Source organism: Periplaneta americana, chromosome 1 (assembly GCF_040183065.1).
Source record: "Periplaneta americana isolate PAMFEO1 chromosome 1, P.americana_PAMFEO1_priV1, whole genome shotgun sequence".
NCBI lineage: Eukaryota > Metazoa > Arthropoda > Insecta > Blattodea > Blattidae > Periplaneta > Periplaneta americana.
In genome coordinates this window covers 187561049-187585517 of record NC_091117.1, presented here as the reverse complement: position 1 = coordinate 187585517, position 24469 = coordinate 187561049, and the positions used below count along the sequence as shown (strand labels likewise).

Here is a 24469-nt window from a genome sequence, read left to right as displayed (position 1 = left end):
TTCACTAAATATGAAAACAGTTCTTTTCACAAGTTTACTAGTCAACGGCATCCCTACATCTGCAAGTCGGAAAAGTCGCTACACAAATTCTCTTTCTTGCGCGAAGCTTAAAAGTGCAGGACGACCAATATCTTTCTTCTCAGCCCCGGCATTGACATGATACTTAAGCATGTCCCTAGCTATACCGTAGCGTGTAGCAGCTGTGTTAAGAGGCATACCATTCTTCACAGTTGCAACAGCCCGTGCCATTGCATCCTCAGGAATTTTCACTAGTGGCTTACCCATAATCTAAAATAAAGAAGAGGTATTAAAGATAACGAATTTTGTACCTAATTTCTGAGCTAAGCATGCAGTAATTTTGGTAAAATGCATTAATACTGCTAAGTATGCCGTTCCAACGCTAAAGAGCATTAAATAACTCGAATTTATATTGGGATGCCTTATCATAAATCCTGTAGTAGGCATAACTGAAGTCAGTGCAACAGGGTTCACAATTCCGACATGTGTCGGATTTAAGAGCACCTCGTTTGCTGTTACTAATCGCGCTATTACACAATCCATATCGATAGATTCTGAAATTAATGAACGTCATATTAAACTACAATACTTTACACTGTGAATGATGTCCAATATGAATTACATACCTTTGTCAAAAGCAGAATACTCAGTAAAATATGCTTCCTTCAGACAATACTTCTATCACACGAAATGTCTACTCACGCTCTGACCGGCAGAGAAACGCTTCTGCAAACTTGTTTATCACGGAACTGATATTGCTCTAAGACTTCTTCAAGAAACTGCAGTCCTCTGTCGATTTAGACCACAAGTTTTTGCAGCAGAGCCCACTGTCGTAATTAAGACCATGTCGGAAAATAGCTCACCTACCTTATAATATAATATAATTTAAGTTATTTGAAGGGTTCAGAACCATAATGGGCCAAGCGCCTTTTACTGAATACGTAGAAAACAAGGGTTAAAATTAAGTTATTACCATAATTCAATGGAAACCTATAACAAGTATAATAAAATATACACATTAAATCTAAATTATGTCAATCTTCATTCATCTATGGTTGCATGTAATAAAAATTAAGAAACATGTTAAAGGAATTGTCATTGCACCAAATGAGTGTCTCTGGACCAAATTGATCGTATTTTAATTATAGAAATACAATTTAAATTAAGTAACATATTAAACGATTTATCCTTCTATCAAACACGAATGTTCCCTGGATCAAATGTCCTATTTTAATTATGTAATTACTTTATATTTATTTCTAACGGGTGCAGCGGAGCGCACGGGTACGGCTAGTTGAAAATAAATCTGAAACTTAGTTTGAAGCATTTGCTGCACAAGCCACTAGTATAATTTAATTATGATAATAGTCATGAGTGTCCCGCGCCGTGGTGTCGTGGTCTAAGGCATCCTGCCTAGGACTCGCGTTACGGAATGCGTGCTGGTTCGAATCCCCATGGAGGAAGAAATTTTCTCATGAAATTTCGGCCAGTGTATGGGACCGGTGCCCACCCAGCATCGTGATGCACTTGGGGAGGTACGATAGGTAGCGAAAATCCGGTTTCGCAAACCTGCTATAACGGCTGGGGGGATCATAGTGCTAACCACACGATACCTCCATTCTGGTTGGATGATCGTCCACCTCTTCTTCGGCATGTGGACGTCGGTCTTGGTCCTTCATGGGCTGTAGCGCCATGGATTTACTTTTTTAATAGTGATGGGTAGCCATATATTGCGCATAAAGTTAAGATAAGGGAAACTGTTGTTAAATGCGTGAAATGTTTTTTTTTCTGCGGTCTCTGATAACATTGCGCACATGAGGAACTTACATTTGCAGTCACTGCAATATAGAAAGCAAATTTTCTTCACAATTTCTAAAAATGTGTTTTGTTGGGATAAATTCCTTAGGTCAGTTTGTCTAAATTTGTGTGCAGTTAATTTCATATTCTATCTAATTAAACCGTGCTATGTATAAGAATCAAATGTCTTACATGTCGTATTATGAGTAATATGTGTTTGCTTGCAATCCAGAAAGTTAATGTGCGTTCCCAATTCATTGTGGGCTAAAGCAAGGAGATGCACTATCACCTTTACTTTTTAACTTTGCTCTAGAGTATGCCATTAGGAAAGTTCAGGATAACAGAGAGGGTTTGGAATTGAACGGGTTACATCAGCTGCTTGTCTATGCGGATGACGTGAATATGTTAGGAGAAAATCCACAAACGATTAGGGAAAACACGGGAATTTTACTGGAAGCAAGTAAAGAGATAGGTTTGGAAGTAAATCCCGAAAAGACAAAGTATATGATTATGTCTCGTGACGAGAATATTGTACGAAATGGAAATATAAAAATTGGAAATTAATCTTTTGAAGAGGTGGAGAAGTTTAAATACCTTGGAGCAACAGTAACAAATATAAATGATACTTGGGAGGAAATTAAACACAAAATAAATATGGGAAACGCCTGTTATTATTCGGTTGAGAAGCTTTTATCATCCAGTCTGCTGTCAAAAAATCTGAAAGTTAGAATTTAAAAAAAAATTATATTACCGGTTCTTTATGGTTGTGAAACTTGGACTCTCACTTTGAGAGAGGAACTTAGGTTAAGGGTGTTTGAGAATAAGGTGCTTAGGAAAATATTTTGGGGCTAAGAGGGATGAAGTTACAGGAGAATGGAGAAAGTTACATAACACAGAACTGCATGCATTGTATTCTTCACCTGACATGATTAGGAACATTAAATTCAGACGTTTGAGATGGGCAGGGCATGTAGCACGTATGGGCGAATCCAGAAATGCATATAGAGTGTTAGTTGGGAGGCCGGAGGGAAAAAGATCTTTAGGGAGGCCGAGACGTAGATGGGAAGATAATATTAAAATGGATTTGAGGGAGGTGGGATATGATGATAGAGAATGGATTAATCTTGCACAGGATAGGGACCAATGGCGGGCTTATGTGAGGGCGGCAATGAACCTCCGGGTTCCTTAAAAGCCAGTAAGTAAGTAATAAATAAATATAATCAATATTATAAATCGTAACATGACAAAGGGACTACGCTGTTGTGAAACATGTGAAACGTATGACAAAATATTATCGACTTATTAACACTAATATATCTTTATTTGTAATGTATTTCCTTCTTTAAAAATTGTGTAAGTGAAAGTTAATATAGGTAGGCATATATACTAAGCAGTCCATTGTGGCTTACATACCTGCAGACCTGGTGGCCCTGGCCTGCCTGGGTCTCCTTGTGCACCTTTCACTCCTTGAGGTCCAATAGGTCCCCTGTCACCAGACTGACCTGTAACACAAACAACCTTACGTTTGCTATACATATTTTATTTTATTACACTTCCATATAATATTTAACCTTATTTAATTTAATTTATTTTTATTTAAATCCACCACCAACAGAAGCAGGCTTCCAATTACAGGTGGCTTACACAGATACGTACACAAAATACATAATAAGAAGAAAAAAAACAAAACAAACAACACAAACGAAAGAAAGAAAATACATAACGGTAATAAATGCTAGAATATAATATTGCAGTTAATATAGTACCAAATGTCAATATAATGATCCAAATTATTTAAAAACTAGAGTAAAAACATTATAATACACTTCTTCATAATTTAAATGTCTAAGGAAATACAATTCTTTTTAATATCGTATGAAATTTTTCAACTGTTAAACTGAAATCTAATTGAGAATCACAGTTTAAAGACAGAGAGGTACAAGTATTACACATAACAAACAATGGAGAGTTCTTGAAGAAAACAGTTCTAGGAATGGGAATAACAAAAGGTTGCCTATGCCGTAATTCTGCTTTTTTACATTGAACTGAAGGAATTTAAGAAAATCACAGTTATTCAATATACCGTTAACAGTCTTATAGAGTAAAATTTGACGATTTATTAATCGTCGAGATTTTAAAGTTTTATAATTAGCCTAAATTAAAAAAGTAACTGATTATATGAAATTTGCTTGTCATAAGACGACACGTGATGTTTTTTAAAATATAAATAACGTAAGAATCTTTTCTGTATCCTTTCTATTTGCATCTGATGGGACTGGAATTGAGGTGACCATATTACAGAAGCATACTCTAGCTTACTCCTAACTAGAGTTTTATATAGAGTATCAATAGTATTTATATTTTTAAATTCTTTTGTATTTCTGATTATAAATCCTAATTTTCTATATACATCAATTACCACGTGATTTAAGTGCATTTTAAAACATAAGTTGTGTGTAAAATAAATACCCAAATCCTTAAAGGATTCTACTCTAGGTAACTTCACACCATTAATTTCATACGAATTTTGAGCAACTGTCTTATTTTTATAATACGTCGTAAAGCAACATTTTAGCTAATTAACAACACTTTACTTTATTTCGAAATTATATTTATAATAATAGTCATTATCAGATATTAGAAATATTGAAATATGTTTTCTGACGCGTGTGGCCGATCGCCTTACCTTTGGGCCCTACCGCTCCGTCAGGCCCTGGCAGACCCCTGCCTCCTGGAGCTCCTCGTTCTCCCTGAGGACCGGCGGCGCCGGTGGGCCCCCGTAGCCCCCTCTTTCCTCTCTTGCCCTCCGCCCCCACTGCCCCAGGCAGTCCTCTAGGGCCTGGCGCTCCGGTCTCACCTTTCATACCCGATTCGCCCTTGAATCCTCTTTCACCGGGAATCCCCTATAACAAAGTATGTGTGGGAGAAATGGTAGTCATAATTGTTAGCACCAGAAGTACGACTAATACGTACAGGAAACCAATTAGCATTTTAAGAGAAAAATAATCGAATTACTTACGGGACTACCCTTCACACCTGGTACTCCGGGACTTCCGGAAAGTCCGGGAGGACCTCTCGCTCCCGGAAATCCTGGAGGTCCCGCAAGTCCTATAGCCCCAGGGCTACCCTTTTCACCCGGCAGTCCGTCCTTTCCTGCCGGTCCCTGAGGACCCGACTCTCCCGGCTGTCCTGGACGTCCAGCTTCGCCTGTAAGGAGACCAGAAAGTTATTAAAAAACCCTTTTCTAACAAGTGTGTCTGTTCTAAATACGCTGTCTATTGAGGATAAGTGACTGGTGACAGAGGAAACCTAAGTAACCGCAGAAAGTCTCTTTCACCTATTATTTGTTCACTAAAATGTGCTGGAAATTGAACTTCTACTAATTTTATGGAAAGCTGTAGGTTTAATGAGCGATGTCTGTGATTGGAGTTTAAACTATAGGCCTGTGTTTAAGCACTATAGTGCTGTTATACAAACACTTAGATACCAGTGCATGTTGATAAATGAGTGCGAAATATGTATCTCGAAAATTACACGGTTTGTAATTTATTAGAAATGCCGTTTTGTAGACTTAAATATGAGGATAAAAAAAAAGATGTTTTAAATTCTGGGCGACCTACAGTTCCATTTGTTCTTTGTTTTAAAAAGTGCTAAGAAAATAGAGAAGTTGTATAAAATAACTCTAAAAAATTCTTCCGATGACAAAAGTTTTTCTGTTTGAAAAGATTGAAAATTTCACTCGGAATGCTGCATCACAGGAGAGACTTTCATCATTAGTCCCATAGCTTTGCATAGAGATATACTGTCCAACCTCAGTTAAACTCAGACATTTTATGAAGACATCATGGACAGGTTTGCTGCTTTAAAAGGGTAGAATGATTGACTTGGTATGCAAGAAATTTGATGAGTCTTGAAATTAATTAATTTTCCTGTTTGCATTTATGTGAGGGGGGCAATGAACCTGCGGGTTTCTTAAAAGCCATTTGTAAGTAAGTAGGCTATGCATGTATACTAGAACTAGTAAAATTGTACGTAGTTTACGAATAGTAGGCCTACTCATATTAGTAAACTGTTCATGCATTTGTGCATATGAAAAGCACTTCGCCTATTTATTTTTACGGCGAGCCGCTACTGAAGTCACAAGTCAATTCTAAAAATGTATACGTGTGTACGTACTGTCACACTCCATACATTGAGTTGGATTCAACAAGAGCTTATCAATGCGTTAGACAAAAATAACTAAGTACTGAGGTAACATGTCCCACAGCTTCTTTCTAATAACCAAAAATTCTTATAAAGGATCTTGGAATTACAATTCCCGTCCCCATTGTAAGAAACTATTGTTGTTGTATTGGGTTATTTTACGACGCTGTATCAACATCTAGGTTATTTAGCGTCTGAATGAAATGAAGGTGATAATGCCGGTGAAATGAGTCCGAGGTCCAGCACCGAAAGTTACACAGCATTTGCTCGTATTGCGTTGAGGGAAAACCCCGGAAAAAACCTCAACCAGGTAACCTGCCCCGACCGGGATTCGAACCCGGGCCACCTGGTTTCGTGGCCAGGCACGCTGACCGTTACTCCACAGGTGTGGACTGTAAGAAACTATTGGATAGTAAACTAAGTTGATGGCTAGCCACTGATAATTGAAATGCTCTGGGAAAAATTGTCCTTTAGGTTGTCCTTCACAAATGTGGCATCATGTCTGGAATCAAATCGAGCCCTAAACTGGAGAAGTCGTTAGTGAAGTAACTGACTGTTCTAAGAACGGACTGTGGAATCTGCCAGCGCGCAGGATTCGAAGCTTACCTCGTGGTCCCTGCAGCCCCTGGCTACCTTTCGGTCCTTGAGCACCTTGGTCTCCCTTATTTCCCGGACTTCCGGGAAAGCCAGGAGGTCCTGGTTTGCCGATGGACCCCTGGAACGGATCAGAGAGTTAGAGGGAGACCAAAAAACTAGGAAACACGGTTTCAGAATTGCATTATACTTACTGGAGGTCCTGGCGGTCCCGCAATTCCATCTATCCCACGCAGACCGGGGGGACCAGGTGGACCTTCCCTACCTCTCTCCCCTCGCGGTCCAGCAGGTCCCTGAAACAGTCAACAGATTTTAGAACATGTCTGTGAAATAGTCTTTACATGCAGGTTCATTTATATACAACTTATATTTTCTTATACGGAATGTTTCAAAAATACACGGCAAAATTCACAGGATTGGATTCCACACATGTAGATGATAAAGAAATGTTATATAAACATTGGTCTGGAAATTGATAATTATTGAGATATCAGACATTGAAGTATGTTACTGCTGCAATTTTTAATGCATAATTAATAACAAACAGACGATATAATGTTGGTAGCGAAATCAGCAGCAGATCTGAAACAGATGCTTGAAGAATCGGACAGGATCAGCAAAGAGGCAGGCTTATCCATGAACCCAGAAAAGACGAAACTAATGACTAACGCGTCTGAAGACCGGATCCACTTAAATGGCCAGCCACTAGAATATGTGGAATATTATACCTACCTGGGTCAGAACCTGTCCTTCTCCAGCAATTCAGAGAAAGAAATGAAGAGACGAATCAGCATGGCATGGAAGAAATTCTGGTCTCTAAAGTTCATACTTACAGACAAATTCCAGAAGCTACGCTTAAAGGTTGAGACCCTGGAAAAATGTATATTACCAATCCTACTGTATAGATGCCAAACCTGGTCCCTAACACCAAAACAGAGGCGTATGCTTCAAACCTGCCAACGCAGTATGGAAAGAAAAATCCTGCAACTTTCTCTGAGGAACAAAGTAAGGAACGAGGAGCTACGCAACAGTACCGGCATGAAAGACGTCCTAAACACCGCCGAAAGGCTGAAGTGGAAATGAGGAGGGCACGTGGTAAGGATGGACCACAGAAGATGGACGCATAGACTCACATTGTGGGATCCCAGGATCGGCAGAAGAAGAGTGGGACTCCAGACAACTAGATGGGCCGATTTCTTCAAGAAGAAGGCAGGAGTACATTGGACGAGCAGTACAAGAGACAAACAGCTATGGAGAAATCTAGAAGCCACCGTCCTCAGTGTATAGTGTGGTGCGAATCTTACAAGTGCAAGTGTTTGTGTACATAGAACACTCCTTAGGATCGGCTCACCTAACGAGTGAAGTCTACTGAGCCAAGCCCTGTCAATCAGGAGGCCCTTGCCCTTACGGGATCTAGCAGGCTAAATTTATTTATTATTTATTTATCAAAACCACTAGGTTTTTTGCCTATGCATAAATACGAGTACTTAGCAACATAAGAGGAAAACCAAGTGGGACAGACAAAACGACTAAATCAAAATTCAGTGGCAATAGCATTAGATTTATAATAAAGAAAAACCAGACATTATGCTAAAAACCTAATGAAAAATGATGGATTTAGGTGTCCTGAATTTGGTCAACTGCCGAGAATCACAACTTCCTAATGATGAGATGAAAGGATTGTCACTGGAATGAAGTTTCTGGTAGAAGTGTCTTGTAGCTTGTAGAAGATGAGTGTGCAAATAGTCAACATGTAGATCTCTATGTACTTGCCTAGTGCTTGTAAACCAGTCGCAGGCATGGATGATCCGGAGAGCTCTATTTTGCGTTGTTTGTAGTGGCTTGAGGGTAGTCCGAGGTGCATAAAACCAGGCAGGAAAAGCATTAGTAAGAATTGGAAGAATTGTCCACAGAGATTTGTCTTCTGTTTCAAACTGAGCACAAGAGACCGTAGTACAGAATAAATTTGAAAAGTGCGAGCAGTAGCTTTAACACCAGTAGATTTGATGTGTTGTGTCCAAAGTAAGCGTTCATCAAGAATGACTCCGAGATATTTAACTTGATCAACATATTGTAGAGATTGACCATATAATGTAATTTTACTGTAAGGTATTTTGGTACACTTGGTGAAAATTTATTATGGATTCGCGTTTTGTCAGGGTTGATTTGTATTCTCCAGCAGAAGAACCATCGTTCAATGAAACTAGCATGCCTTTAAATGGCAGCGATAGCTTTATTTGGATGAGATTTGGTGCAAATTAATGGTACAAAATTAACTTATTACAGTACATGTAGCTAGTCGTGACTGATAAAGATCAGTGCTCAACGGAATCTGTTAGCACTCGTAAATGGATTATAGTAGTTTAAACATTAAATCGGTAGACACGGGATAGCTTATTATTGTACTGTGTGTAAAATGTTCCGCTTATAAGTATAACAAAAGAAATAGCTATAACTTCTGAATTAATACAAGTATATAGTTGAAACCAACTGCTACAAAGAATGAAAACTGGGAATTTTTGTTACCTCATGTTCCATAAACCTCAACATGGCTTCCATTGGTGGCACGGGAAATATCCAACCGGTATTCAACCTCGACCCAAGTGTTATGAAGCATCTGTGGTGTAACATTGTTGACAGCAGCATAAATTCTTTCTTGTAAGTCTGCCAAATCACGTACTGGCGTCCTGTAGACCTGGTCCTTAACAAACCCCCACAGGAAAAAATCAGGTGGTGTTAGATCTGGTGATCTGGCAGGCCATGTGATGTACGGTGATCCTCTTCCGATCCATCTTGCAGGGAATTGTTCGTCTAAGAATGTGCGAACCATGTTGGCAAAGTGTGGTGGAGCCCCATCTTGCTGGAAAATTGCTCCATGTGGGAGTTGTGGCACAGCATACAGTTGCAACATATCCAGGTACGTGTTTGCAGTGACTGTCTTTTCAGCAAAGAAATAGGGACCAATGATTCTGTCACGCATGATCCCACACCAAACATTCCATTTAGGGGAATCCCGTTGGTGTTCAATTACGACACTTGGATTTTCCGACCCCCAGATGCGACAATTGTGTCAGTTTACTTTTCCACTGACGTGGAAGGTTGCCTCAAGGCTTTCTGCTGTGGCGTCCACATGCTGACTGACTAAAGATACGATACGAATTCTCTTATTTAATGATCTGCGCATGCGTGAGTCTTCTAAAAATAAGTAACAACAATGGATTAAAACTTCCCAATTTCCTCTTTACAATGGTAACAATCTTAACCCATTTGCATGCATTGTTATGAAATTATAACTATTTCTTTTATTATACTTATAAGCGGAACACGGTGTATTTGTATTATGATCAGACATCGGATTCTAGGGCAAATGCCTATTTTGTTTCTTTAGGAGAAAAGTAAAAATAATTATTAATATTTGTGTTTCATGGAAATTGAAAGGTATTCAAAGAGTTTTATAGTGCCCTAAAATGCCCTAAAACGGTTATTAGAGCCTAATTTGTTAATATTCGCCTAAAAATGCCTAACTCACTGTAAAGTTTCGCATTTTACTCTTACTTTTTATAATTTATACATGCATTCACTGCGAAATTTAAGGCATTTAAAAAGTGGAAAGTTTGCTTCACACCGGCCATGAAACCATTGATAAAGGAAACAAAATGTTTTGAATCTCACGACACTCGCAATAGATTTCACCGAATTTAACATGTTTGGACAAAGAACCAACCTTAGTTTTGAAGCAGGCAACAATCACAACATGTGCTGCTACCGATTCAGAGATATACTATACTATAAAAATGACTGTTTTCGGTCTGAAACCGATTAGCTGTACTGCCCTTCAGAGTGTCATAAAATCACAATTTTTGGAGAAAGAGTGTTTTTGAAATATTTATGAAAAGTCGCAAAACTGCGAATTAGTAGGGTAAACCGTTACAAAATATTTAAAAGAATGGCCCTTCTAGTGTTAACACTACCAGGAAATGCAACAATAAGTGGAACTTTGTATTTTTGTCCAATTGAATCTGAATAACAACGGTTCATTTTCATTGTTGGAAAAAGTATCAAGAGTGATATCGGGGGAAAGTGTAAATGTTCCAGTAAGTATTGATGTTTCTATTGTACCTAATTTAAAATTTGCGCCTCTCACATCAGTTTCGGTTGAAAGAAGTTTTTCTGCTTTCAAAATGATTCTCAGTGACAAAAGGCAAAGGTTAACTGTGGAGAATTTAGAAAAAATTCTGGTGGTGTACTGTGCAGATAATTATAATAAAGTCTGAGCATGGAACTGAATTTCAATAACTTAAAATGAGTAATCTTGATATCAATAATCATTATTTCATTAGTTTCAATATATTAAATTTGTGCAGCTCTGTTTATAAATACAATATAGTATTCTTTTTTAATGTTTAAACATACTTTTTTTGTGCGTATTTTAGTGTATAACTAAAAATTTCAGAGAAAGAAATAAGTATGATACCTTGATGTGCCTAAAATGCCTATTTTCCTTAAAATAGAGCCTAATTTTACAAATTTTGAGCTTATTTTAGGCGCCTAAAACTGCAATTTTTAGTGCCTAAAAATCCGATGTCTGATTATGATATGTCAATCAATTTCCGGACCCATATTAATATAAAATTTTTTGATCCTGTGCATGTGTGAAATACAACCCTAAAATTTTTCCGTGTACTTTTAAAATAACCTATATGTTAAGATACTTCGTGTTATTTTAGGGAGTTCAACATTATTTAAAAATCACACTATTATTACTGAATACACAGCACTAATACAATTATAAATACAATTCAAGCATGAAGAACTCTGAAATTTATTTTTCACAGATTGCTCGATAAAATCGGTTTACAGTTGTAATTAGTAGTAAATAAGTGTCGTTTCTTTAGTTCTATGTCAAGTGTCAATGGTCGCATACTTAAGTGGAGCATCTATATATTAAAGTCACTGTTCTTACCATAGGGCCCACGGGACCAATGTGGCCCGGGCTGCCCTGGGAACCCTTCTCTCCAGACGCTCCTTGTTCACCTTTGGCTCCGTCCAACCCAGGGAAACCGCGATGTCCTTTAATACCCGGAAGTCCTGGCATGCCTGGCAATCCCCTGGGTCCTGGCGGTCCCTGAGACCCTGGCTGTCCCGCTTCGCCATCTTCTCCTTGTTCTCCCTGAACACAAAAAATTCTTTAACTTGACTGAAGAGTTGTCAGGAGCGCACGTAAGAGTTTCTGCGGGGAACACACTTACGTCTTTGCCGGGGAGACCTGGAAGGCCTCTAGGTCCTAGAGGCCCTGGTTGCCCTGGAGGTCCTGGCTCTCCTGGTTCTCCTCGGACTCCCTGGAATCCTTGAGGTCCTGCCCCTCCTGATGGACCTGTCAGTCACAATAGAACAAGATGAAGGACAGCCAGTGGAATGATTTTTGATCAGTGTGTTTGTATTTTATTTATATTAATCTGAGACTTGATTTACGACTAAATACGAGTAGGAGAAACTCGGCTAATTGCGCAGTACGGGTAATTCCGCAGTAGTGCATATGATTTTACTGCGGCTTTACAATAGCGTGAACGTAAGTTTTGAGAAGCTGTCAACAGGAGGCACGTCCTCTGCAGTGTTATAGAAAAAAATCAAGGATATTGGTCGACACCTCTGTCGGCAATACAATGAAACATCGAAAGTTGGCTGTTTTTCGTGTTTTGCTACACAGCTGTGAAGAAAGTGAGCATTGTTACATATAAATTGTTCCTTTTATGTTACTTTCATAATGTATTTCATAATTATTTACGACTGCGGAATTAGCCAAGTTCTATTGCGGATTTATCCGCACTGTTGCAGAATTACCCGAGTTGTTCTTTTCCAACTGTAATGTATGTACAAACTAAATATATTTGCATTTTAATAGGTCTTTTTATCTCATTTGGTAATCAAAGGTTTCGTCCATGTCTACATACATTGAGACGCTGATATGACCTCTGCAGTTGCGAGAGTCGTTAAATAAAACATAACATTTTAACATTTTACATATATTGATAATATTTTTCATTAAACATTTTGATAAAAATCTGATAGATTTACTTCTTAATATTGCGGAATTAGCCGAGTCTCCCCTATATTTGTTGCGATTTTTATTTAACACAGCTAACTTATAATTTAATGTAAATTCTTATTTGTTCTTCACATTCATTTAATTGTACTCACGTATTTCATTTGAATTGAATTTTCTTAAAATGGCGTAAGTTATCATTTTTTATATTATCATTTTTATCGTAGTTTCGGAAGTACATTTGATAAACCCATCGTTTTTGTGTGAAAGGGCGTCAATAACATTGTTCGTTGGCTTGTCAGAGGCAAGTTAAAATCACAATTTTGTTTTTAATTGGTCAGTAGTCAATGACATGCATCGTTTTAAAACTCTTTAATTGTCAGTGGTGACTGAGTGCGAACACCTGAAAGCAAGAAACATTACAAAAGACTGCTGTTTCTGAAGAAAGAGGGAACAAACAAAGAAATGAGATAATCAATTTTGCAATGTGTACCCATGACAGAGTTGGATACATCAAAGTATCTAGTAGTATCAATGAATTAGTAAGTCACGCATTCTTCATGGCACTTCTGTTCCTCCACCACCAAGCCCAGTCTACCCAGCAGGAAAAGTGCCAATGAAACATAAAGAAGTGCAAGTCTTGGAAAAAATGAAGCAGTAGGCCCTACATCTCAAGTGAGCATACGGCATTTTATAAACTTTTCAGCTGGCCTACAGGCAGTAATGCAACGTATGATGACTAGAAAACAGTACATCCCAAGTGAGAAGACTGATTTCTTCATTATTCATGATATTTTCCAATTTTTATTATTTATAATTATTATATATTTTATTTGTTGATTGTCTATGGTTTCCAGTAAAATAATTCAAGAATAGCACGAAAATATCTGTATCGTTTTTGATATTATTTGTTATAAAATTGATTTCTTTTAAAAGGACGGCTTTTTTTTTCATATTTTTAATCTCAATCAAACCTTAACTATCCGTATAATGCGTATAAATACTTTAAAAACAACAACTGAACGCTAGGCTATTATTTAATATTTGAGGAGAAAAATTCGCTCCGGTGCCGGGGATCGAACCCGGGTTCTTGGTTCTACGTACCAAGCGCTCTAACCACTGAGCTACGCCGAATTCAATCCATAGCACCGGACCGATCCCCTCCCTTCATTGTTTCTCATTGTGGCCTGACTCCAAGTTAGGCATATATGTTGACGTATATGTCCAATGTCAACTGCCATTATACTAGGAGCGCACTCAGCTGAGTGACTTGTTTGGTCGGGATTCCGCAGTTACGTGCACAGTAATCTGTACAAATATATGCACTGCGGCTATGAGAATATTATAGATTTGTTAATGGCCACAATGGGAAACAATGAAGGAGAGGGGTTCGGTCCGGTGCTGTGGATTGAATTCGGCGTAGCTCAGTGGTTAGAGCGCTTGGTACGTAGAACCAAGGACCCGGGTTCGATCCCTGGCACCGGAGCGAATTTGTCTCCTCGAATATTAATTGTCAATATCACAGATATTATTCTGTAGGACAAATTAATAAATCTATAATATTCCTAGACTATCAGCCCACATGTACGGAATTACATTATATATCTCCAAATAGTTTTTCTCTAACACAGTTTTTTTTCAATTTCCCACAAATTTAATTTTCTTGACTCATGCCCTTTTAAAAAAACCTATTCATTTATTAACTTTACTCAAATTTTCAACAATTACGCTCCAGGGTTTCTACCTGCTGTAGACTCATTGCTCAGTCCATTTCTTTATTGGTCCTTCAGGCATTGTTCTTGCTTGGAGATTGTTATGTAATGTTACAAAAATACTGTCACTACAAACACAATTCTCCCATATTAATCTGTTATGCAGCTTTTTGTATCTCTGTAAACTGCAGAGTATTTGACAGTTGTCCGCCAGATGTGGCAGCAAACACAGGAAATGCTAAACGCCGCCTCTTTCTTACGAGCTGAATGTAGCACGGATACCATCTTTACCTAAGTGTTGAATGAGGTTGTTAAGGGATTTAATTGTGTTCATTCAATCCGTTCCCACATCATATAAAGGAGTTTCCCATATGGCAATGCAGACAAAGAGACATAACTCTCTAAAGGACTCATATCGGTAGATTTTCTTCAAAAATAGTCGTTTGGTAACTAAGATCAAGATATCTCTCATAGTCATGGAATATGACATATCATTTTCATCATCTCATTTTTAAAGGATATGTGTCCCATTTTCTCTTGTTATGATGTTCATTAATGACGTAAATTCTTGGTTGTCAACTTGTAACAAAACCACAGTTGGACCATATTCTGCAGAAAGAAACCAACCCACAAACAAATTCAATGGGTCAATAATGAAACAATTCCAAGGATCCTTATTTTGAACAAAGATACGTCCTATAATACGTTTTTGATTAAAGCAATAAGTATGTCGTTACATTTATTTGTGAATTTATTACTCACGTTTAACTTTAAAGTGCATTTTTCTCAGTCTAGGTATCATGTGCATTGGTTCCTTTCTGCAAAATGTGGTCCAATTTAAGAATTAAAAATAAAAATATAGACGCCACAAATGTTCCGTTTCTGCATTAGAAAGATACATTTTCAATTTTCTGTGGAAATTAATTGTTACCTTAACAGATATATTCTGTAGGACCAATAAAATAATACTCTTTAGTAAATTCTTCTAGCAACAGTGCATATTTCTGTACAGATTACTGTGCATACTGCTGTGGAATCCCGGCCACCAAGTCACACAACTGAGTGCGCTCCTTGTCTTATGGCATTTGACTGAATAAAATGTCAACATACATGCCCAACTTGGAGTCAGGCCACAAAGAGAAAAACACTGGAGGAGGAGAATTCGATCCGGTGCTGTGGATTGGACTTCGGCGTAGCTCAATGGTGAGAGCGCTTGGTGCGTAGAACCAAGGAACTGGGTTCGATCCCCAACGCCGGAATGGATTTTCCTCCTCTAATATTAATCGTTAATTCGCTTGATCAACGTTATTTGAACTGATGAATGCTACTCCTAAAATATTAATACTTATAGAAGTAACATCATGACTCTTAATTCAACTTCTGTAGCCCCTTAAAGTTATGTAGATATACCTGGAGGTCCTCTGGGTCCTACTGGTCCAACCTGAGCTTGTAAGTACTGAAATGGATCTGGAGGGAATCCTCCTGGGCCAGTTGGTCCTTTGTCACCAGTAGATTGAGACAGCGCCAACTGGTGGTAGTAACTAGAAACCTGCAGACAAAACATTTTATTTTATATGAAATACCGATTAAACAGCATCTATATTTAACAATCCCAAACTTCGTCTGAAGGTACTCGCAATCGTCAAAGATACTGATCACTGGACTTCAATATAATTTCAGTAATGTTTCGTAACTGTATAAGCAAGTAATTAATAACAAATTTAATGTAATTTCATGTTAACTGGCCGCAATGTGACCCAGATCAATAATAATTCTACAGGGACATCACTTTATTTTTACCAACATTTTTAACATTAACCTGGCTATACTCGGATACACTGTTGCCCCCTTCCAGTACAGGAGTTTGATGTTACTAGTGCAATATGTAAACAAATCATTTTACTAGATATAGGAGGAGAGAAAAGTAGTGTATCCATTTATGTTGTAGAGAAATACGATATTACGATTTTCAGTTTGATCATCACTTTTACGGAATTTATCAAAATACAGTAGAGTAGTAACATTTTTTTTTTTCAAAACTCAACTTTTCAGGCGGATATGTTCGTTATGTAATGTCTACTTTTTTAACATATTAATTATTGGTGTTAACATACAATATAGAGAGTGCATTTAAATTGAGGGGCTCATAAGTAAAGAGCTGTAAGTGCACTTAAGTTGCTTTTGAGAGAATGGGGTTTAAATATTTAAGCTTTCGTAAAATCGGTGAAATTTTTATTTAAATTTTAATGTGTGATGCGATTAAAATATCCCTTTGCCACTAAAATTTTAGATACTTTTTCTTACACTGGATGCACTTAACTCATGTTATTACAAATGTCACTAGCATTCCTTTGCTTCTAGCCACCTCAATTCAAAAAAAAAGCTAATCTGAATGTTTAAACAAGTTGCTGAAAATGGTTGCCGTTCATTACAATGCAGGCTTCAATTCAGTACGCATATTATTAAAAACATTTTGAAGCATATTCTATGAAATTGAATTTATCGTTTCTTGAATATAATTTTTTTAGTACGATATTATTAATATAGGTTCTTTCTTGTATAGAAAACGCAACCATATTTATGAAACACACTATACACTGCAGTGTTTACTTCACTACTTCGAATGCAACAGCGGCCGTAAGTTTGTGTGTCTGACGGGAGCAAGGACATTAGTGAAGGGGTGAGAGTGAAGTACATTCAGAAATGCAGGTACAATAAAAATTCAAGTAAAAATAAAATGATGTCCGTGTATAATTTTCATCTTCAAACATTACGCTGTCGGGAGGAAGAAACGAGTGCCCGACTACAAGAAATGTGATTTCAACTTTATGAATATTTACAAATTTGCAAGTGTTTCAGTGAGCAACCACGTACAAAATATTGCAGTCAGCGTCGTGTTTTTAATTTGTGCTTCTTGCTTATTGTATACATCAGGCATGCCAGAAATCAGACTCTAAATGTGCAGTTTTGTGCGCGGATCGCCGGTCTGTGCAGACTGCATCAATCGAGAGTTGCTCTTACCCGTTCTTAGCTGGAGGGGTGTACAATAATCTATTCTGCGCTTCTAGGGTTGGATTAAATAAGCATTTGGACATTGTAAACACACTTAGCAGAAGGAAAAAAACACGGTTATTATCAGTGTCTATATTTGACAATTATTGTAATACAAGAAACTTTAGGCTTACTCAGTTATACTTCACAAAGTAGTGGTTTGTAAAGCATAATTTATTAATATGATTTTTATATAGTATTTGAAGAAAAAAATGTTGCAGTAATTTCGAAACAACAAAACACGAACAAGTATTTCATTTTACGTAGTAGGTACTAATTATTTTAAAGTAATAGACCCTACTCTTTCATTGTTCGTCAAGTATTATTATTTATTGGGACCATTGGTACAAAAATGTTGAAGGAAATATTATACAATTAATTACATGCAGTAGGACATTGTGAAGTTTTTACACTGAAATAATTTCCTTGCTGTATGTCAACATAAATTAACATCAATATTAATAAATAATATAAATTAAGCTTAGAATTAAAATTCACATATAGTTTATTTGGAAATCGTGGAGAGCAAGTATCGACACGTTGGGAGCGTTACTGAAAGAAATTAAAAGTGTAGTTCACAAGCTGTGAAGCGACGATATTCTATTTATGTCAGGTTTAAAGATTTATTAATGTAAGTATATTAACATAATTTAGTGACGTAAGATGGAAAATTTGCCATTATATATGTTTCCAGAAAATGTTTCCGCCTTGCAAATAGTTGCTTTCTTCGCTCCTTACAACCTCAAGAGACTCACATGTATTCCTCACTATATTCTCATCAACTCACATCTGGTGCAACTCCGGGAGGTCCAGGATTTCCTGGAATTCCAGGTGTTCCGGGTGATCCGGGCACTCCCGCTTCTCCAGGTCGACCTGGCGATCCAGGGGATCCTGCGTCACCCTGTAACATTGAAACATTGTTTTTAGTTGGTTATATAACGAAGCTATCTCAACTATATGGATGCATAGCGTCGATGAAACGGTGATAGCGAGATAATACTTTGGCAAGGTGTAAATCAATCATTTACACAACACACAAATTCCACAATTTGGGACATCTGGCCGAAATCTACGGCTGACCACTAGGATCCAGAATACAAAGCAGAGGTTAAATTAAAAATATAATATGATTGCGGAGAGAATACGGAACAATGATAAATTTAAAAATAAAGTACAATTTGATTTCGAAGAAACATGAAAATACATTGAAGAGTAATGAAATGAAGTGAAGAAAAAGTACATAGTATTACACAAGTGATTGTGTAAAATGGATAATGAATCTCTCAATACCATTAGACAAATTTTGTTAATGTCCTCATTAGAAAATTTAAGAGAAAGGAGAATGGTTTGGTTAACTTAAATGAAGTTACCCTAGCGCCAAAAAGAAGTCCTTTCACTTCCCATGTATTAATATTAATCTTGTATCTCTCACTGAAGTGAGGAATACATGGGTTGTAAATAGACTTCTTTTCATCGTTAACGTTATTGGCTTGTTGATCATCCTTCTCAAAACGGACAGTGGAGTCAAGAATGAGGCTTCTTTGATTCCGGCGATCGTTGACCCATTCTCAGCCAAGCAGTGCACTTCTTCGTAAACCTCCCACTTTGCCTTCCGAAGAGTGGTTGCGATGGAGCGTCTCACTTTATGGTGGCGATTGTTCCTCAGTAGTTCTCCTTTAGGGCAATAACCCAAAACATGCCCAAGGGTTTCTATTTCGCTGCATCCTGGATGACGACAGTTCTGATCTTGAAAGGAACGACCTGGCACCGATCGTATTGCTGCGATGTTTGTGGACATCTTTATGGCATTGGTTCACTCTGAGGATGATATCCCTCGTCTATTACTAATCCAAGAGTTGTTTTTTTGGATCTTCCGTTGTTCGTGTTTATTTTCGTACGGACATAGACGAGCAAATTGAAATCAACTAGTTGTTATTTTTATTAAAACAAATTCTCTACCTTTTGAAAGCGAGTGCAAGGAAAATGGGAGTATTTTTTGAATTGGTTGCAAAGTTGCAACATTTGGTCTGCAGTCTTCTGTCCACCTGTTTTTGGGACTTGAGAACTTAGCAACGTCGGCCACTCGATGTCGCAAAATACTATTCACTATTCTCTCTCTCGTTTTCCCCTTTTCCGAGGAGAGCCCGAAGACTTGCACCGTAGCCTGAGGCTTATTGTGCCGACCTCCTTATTGTGTATGATTGTTGAAGTCCTCAGGACTGCATTCCTGTAAGTACATGATTCACTGCTTACTGCTATTTTATCGATTCAGCTACGACATCCAAGTCTGACGGAGTTTCCCTATCAGAGTGCTGCATTGGAGTTAAATCGCTCACTTGAACTCGGTCGAGTGTCGCACCCTCGAGTGAAATAAGATCGGTCGTGATACGCTCCTAATAAATAGAAGCACAGTACAAGGTCATCTCACCGACATGTCTTATCTTGTATGGAAGGCGACAGATAAGATACACATAGCCTATGTTTTGCTCACATGGTAAAAATAAGGCTTTATTTTCTCCGTTTATGACAGTCAATGGAGCGTACCAAAACAGTGACATGAAGTTATAAATAAAATAGTATGAAAAACTTCGATATACAGTTATTATTGCTAATTAATAATTATCCAATGTTTGATTTACCACATATATAATATGTTAGGTCCATACATAGTGTTCCGCCTATATACTGCGACAATGTAGAAACGTTTTACAAAATATTATTGATATAGCAGAAGATTAATAACAATATTAGTACAGAGATAACGTCACAGAAAATGCAATAAAACGAAAAATCATGCTGCACAACTGTTACAGACGCAAAGATTCATTCACTAATTATTAGAGGTTAATATTATTATTATTATTATTATTATTATTATTATTATTATTATTATTATTACTAGAAATCTTGATACGGTTCTTGCATTATCGGGATTGTGTTCTCCGTTTATAATAATTACATTTACATCCAATAACATCTATCAAATGTGGAAAAAACAAAATCACTCCTGTGTGGAAAAAAAAAAAAAAAAAAAAAAACTTTTACCAACAACATTTATATTACATTTTAAAGTAAGTTTTGTAGTTGTACTATGGAGAGGTTAGTTAAACACTGCAAAGTTTTGAAATGATAAACATCTATGATGTTACTACACAGTTCATCACTGTAACAAGAACAAATGTCTAACGCTCGGCTTATACCGTTCGAGGATTTATCGCTCGCGACAATTTTACCCATCATGCATGTGCGCTACCTATCGGATTATGCTATGAACTACTTGGCGCTCGAGCGAAAACGTCCCATGCAGACCTCTGCTCCCTATTGTCCGCAGCCTCTTCAGATGGATGGCATCTGTTCGCAAATCACGTTTCGCTACGACCCCACTCGTCCCTAGGCCGGCCCTTTCCGTGCGTCGCCAGCCGGCGTTCGGGGAATGCTATATAATGGCGAAGAAATGGAGTAATATTGATGGGATGATGTAAATGCCTAATATGAGGAAACGGGAGAATCCCGAGAAAAACTCGAACTGTGATCTTGTCCTCTGTAAGTGTCGATGAAAAAGCCTAGGCTTGATCCGGGACTCGAACCCGGACCGCCTGCGTGACAGGCTGGAGGTTTGACCACTCAGCCAGTGCAAGGGTCCATTCCAAAATACTATTACACCATTATCATGATACAATTTCAAACTCTAATCATCTGTACGGACTATTCCACATGAAATCGATCAGTAAAAAACCTCTCATTTTTTAATATCTAATTTTTTCCCTATTTATACAAGGTGCTGAGGAGGGTGCATTTTCAAAAATATACTATCGAAAGTCAAACAGTTTTCGTACTCTTGAGCGACAAATTTACCGTATTTTATACCAACAAGCCTCTTTCAGCGCTCAGAACTCTGGAACCATTTACTGCAGAACATTGAACGGGAGCTCATTTTGAAGCTGACATTTGGTAGGTTATGATAAGAAGTAATACTTATTTTTATTGTATACAGAGAGACAGATAATCTGATTTTACTTATTTTTAGGTTTTTTTGCCTATTTGTAAAAATGTAAAAAATATTGAGGAAAAAACCTTGAATTATTAAGAGGGATTCGGCATTGTTTGCTTAGTGGCTCGGCAATAAGTTTCGAGGGTATTAAATAAATTATTTTCACACGCCTAGACTTGAGCGGCGCAGTATATACCGCACGCACTGGCCGAGAGCTGAAGATAAGCGAGCGTTGGCTGTCATTTTACTCCTGTGTTTATGAAAACTTGTGATAAAGCTAGCCCAGCTATGCGCTACTAGACGAAACATAACGTGTTTATGTCTCCTGGCCTTGCTTTCCTCGGCTAGCTCCCGCCTCACAGTCAGCTGGTTAGTTCACGCGCGTACTATTTATTTTCTTTATTTGATATTTTCAATACTTTCTTATCAACGGTGCACCAGTAAAAAATGTGTTTATTTGTACTTTCAATGCGGAATCTAACTATATATTTTAAAAATATTTTTTAATGAAGAAAAATCTAAATTTCTCCATTTCCATAAAAAGTAAGAAAAACTGTTTACATGTCAATATAAACTTTAATTTATCAGCATCAAAATAAACCATGATTTTGATCATTGAGTGAAAGGGTTTCGGAGCCACAGCAGTTTAAAGTGCCTAATTTTATGAAAATACGATAAATTTAAATATTTTTAATTTAAACACTATGAAGTTCTGATGCCTCAGACTTTGCACAAAGCACTGTATGACAGTTGTCTACGGACAGAAAAAGTTTCGTTGTATTTAAAAATTGCAAGGTCAATTTTCTCTATATTTCGGTCGATTTGAGATGGAATAGCCCGTACGTTTGTAAATGTAAAGGAAGTTCATGTGCCGCGCAGGGCCGGATTTAGGTATAATGCCGCCCCTAGGCAGTGCTAAAATTTGCCGCTCCCCAACTCCCACAAAAAGTTTATGAGTTCCCATTATACAGGTCATGTTTAGTGTAAATTAGTTTTAAATTAAATATTACAATTAAGAAAACAATGAGTTACTGGAATCAAAATACATGCTTTTAATTTGTGAATTATAAAGATTTTCTTCGCACTTTCTTCACGAGAAAGCATTGATGATGTCATGAAGTCGATTCTGACGAAACACATCAGACTCGATGCAAGGAAACATTCTAACTTATTCATTGTTGAAACAAAATTGATTTGTAAATGGAAGGCTGTAGTTTATTTTTAATTATTGGTTTTGTTGGTGGTATAATTATTACGAGTATTTATTATTTCGATAGGAAGTATAAAGTACGTAAATTGAAAAATAAACTCCAACTCTTTGCGGAATTTCATATCGAATTATATAGTGCTCATGCTGGAAAGTGATTAAGGGGACACTATGGTGAAATAATGGTGAAAAATTAAGAAAAGCGATTTAAAAATTGTATTTATTGTGGCTCCCTATTTAGACCGAGCTCAAAAAGCTAATTAATTTATATTCCCATGACTATTTTCAAGCTTTTGAGCTAATATGAATTAAAAATTGTGGACATTGTGATGCAAGGAGCCTTTTTAGTGACGTCAATATAAAATACATTTAAAAATATCATTTCAAAATTATTAGCCCTAATGGCACAAAATTTGGTTAAACGAGCGTTGAGCGGATTCCGCCGATTTTGGAATAGACACCGACGCACTTAGGTTAGGTTAGGTTAGGTTAGGTTAGGTTAGGTTAGTTTAGGCTTTTATTATCCCGTCAAGATGAAGGTGAAAGCGATTGAGTATGATTTTTTGTTTTCTATGTTGGCAGTTCAAGTACGTCGGTGCCTATTCCAAAATCGGCGGAATCCGCTCAACGCTCGTTTCACCCAAAATTTTGTACAGATGATAGTATTGTAGGTATGTTTATGTAATTTAAAATTCATAAATTTTAGATGAAAATTGTAAAAGTTTTAAAACTTACAGAAGTGTCCCCTTAAATAGTATTGTTGACGATATATTACACTGGAAATATAACTGAGAGTTGTGGTTACTAATCATAGCGATAAATAATAGACACGCATCCAATTTGATTTTCAAGAATGCAATCTTGTTTATACAATCAGTTACATAATACAATAACGTGATACCGGCATTGCAATATAATTATAGTAGCCTCGTTTAATTATTAGGTAGCAGCATTCCTTTTAAGATTTGTAGGTCTTTATTGCATGCACCGATAATAAAATGAAAATGCGACGTTGTCACGTCTTGTTTGTTGCTGCTATATATTAATATAACATGGAACAAGACACACTGCTAAAATTTGCAACTCTGGTTTATATATACACTCCGCGTGAAGTATTAGAGCGGCCTTCAAAAGACTTGACGACAATGGACAGCGCGACATAATTAAAATTATTGAAACTACAAAGCTTCCGTCCATACACTCCGCGTGGAGTATTGGAGCGGCCTTCAAAAGACTTGACGACAATGGACAGCGCGACATAATTAAAATTATTGAAACTACAAAGCTTCCGTCCATACACTCCGCGTGGAGTATTGGAGCGGCCTTCAAAAGACTTGACGACAATGGAAAGCGCGACATAATTAAAATTACTGAAACTACAAAGCTTCCGTCCTCTTTGACACCGTTAGCCTACTAATTGAACGTGGCTACTTTACATAGTACAATAACGTGATACCGGCATTGCAATATAATTATGCAGCTGCACACTTTCCTTTTACTCTCGCCGCGACCGCGACAATGCGATAACAAAACAATATCCGACTTGCATGAGGTGTTCAAAAACAAACTTCAGAAAGGATTTACCAACAAGTGCTTTAAAAACAAATATCACTGTAAAATGAAAATGAAAATTAAAAAAAGAAGAGAGAGAGAAAATGTCGACCTCCCCCCCTGGAAATTGCCGTCCTAGGCAACTGCCTAGGTTGCCTAGGCCTAAATCCGGCACTAGTGCCGTGAAGATTTACAATTTCAGTTTTGTTTTCCTTACCCTTGGACCGGGCAGGCCGATTGTTTCTGTATTAGTGACTTCTTCCGGTCCAGATCCTGGTCCTGGGTTTGGTCTTAACTGCAAC

General features: G+C 37.4%; 1 protein-coding gene across 3 annotated transcripts in view; it reads right to left on the bottom strand.

The window, feature by feature from the left end:
* The window catches only part of LOC138705281 (collagen alpha-1(II) chain-like), a 105615-nt gene that overhangs the window by 28610 nt on the left and 52536 nt on the right, over positions 1-24469 (bottom strand). For all 3 annotated transcript variants that reach the window (XM_069834138.1, XM_069834130.1, XM_069834149.1), the window contains 10 exons: positions 24385-24462; positions 18206-18319; positions 15778-15916; positions 11862-11986; positions 11576-11782; positions 6807-6905; positions 6625-6733; positions 4835-5022; positions 4502-4718; positions 3229-3317 (listed from right to left, as the gene is read on the bottom strand). In XM_069834138.1, coding sequence (XP_069690239.1) covers positions 3229-3317; positions 4502-4718; positions 4835-5022; positions 6625-6733; positions 6807-6905; positions 11576-11782; positions 11862-11986; positions 15778-15916; positions 18206-18319; positions 24385-24462 — 1365 coding nt within the window. The remainder of the gene's footprint in view (positions 1-3228; positions 3318-4501; positions 4719-4834; positions 5023-6624; positions 6734-6806; positions 6906-11575; positions 11783-11861; positions 11987-15777; positions 15917-18205; positions 18320-24384; positions 24463-24469) is intronic.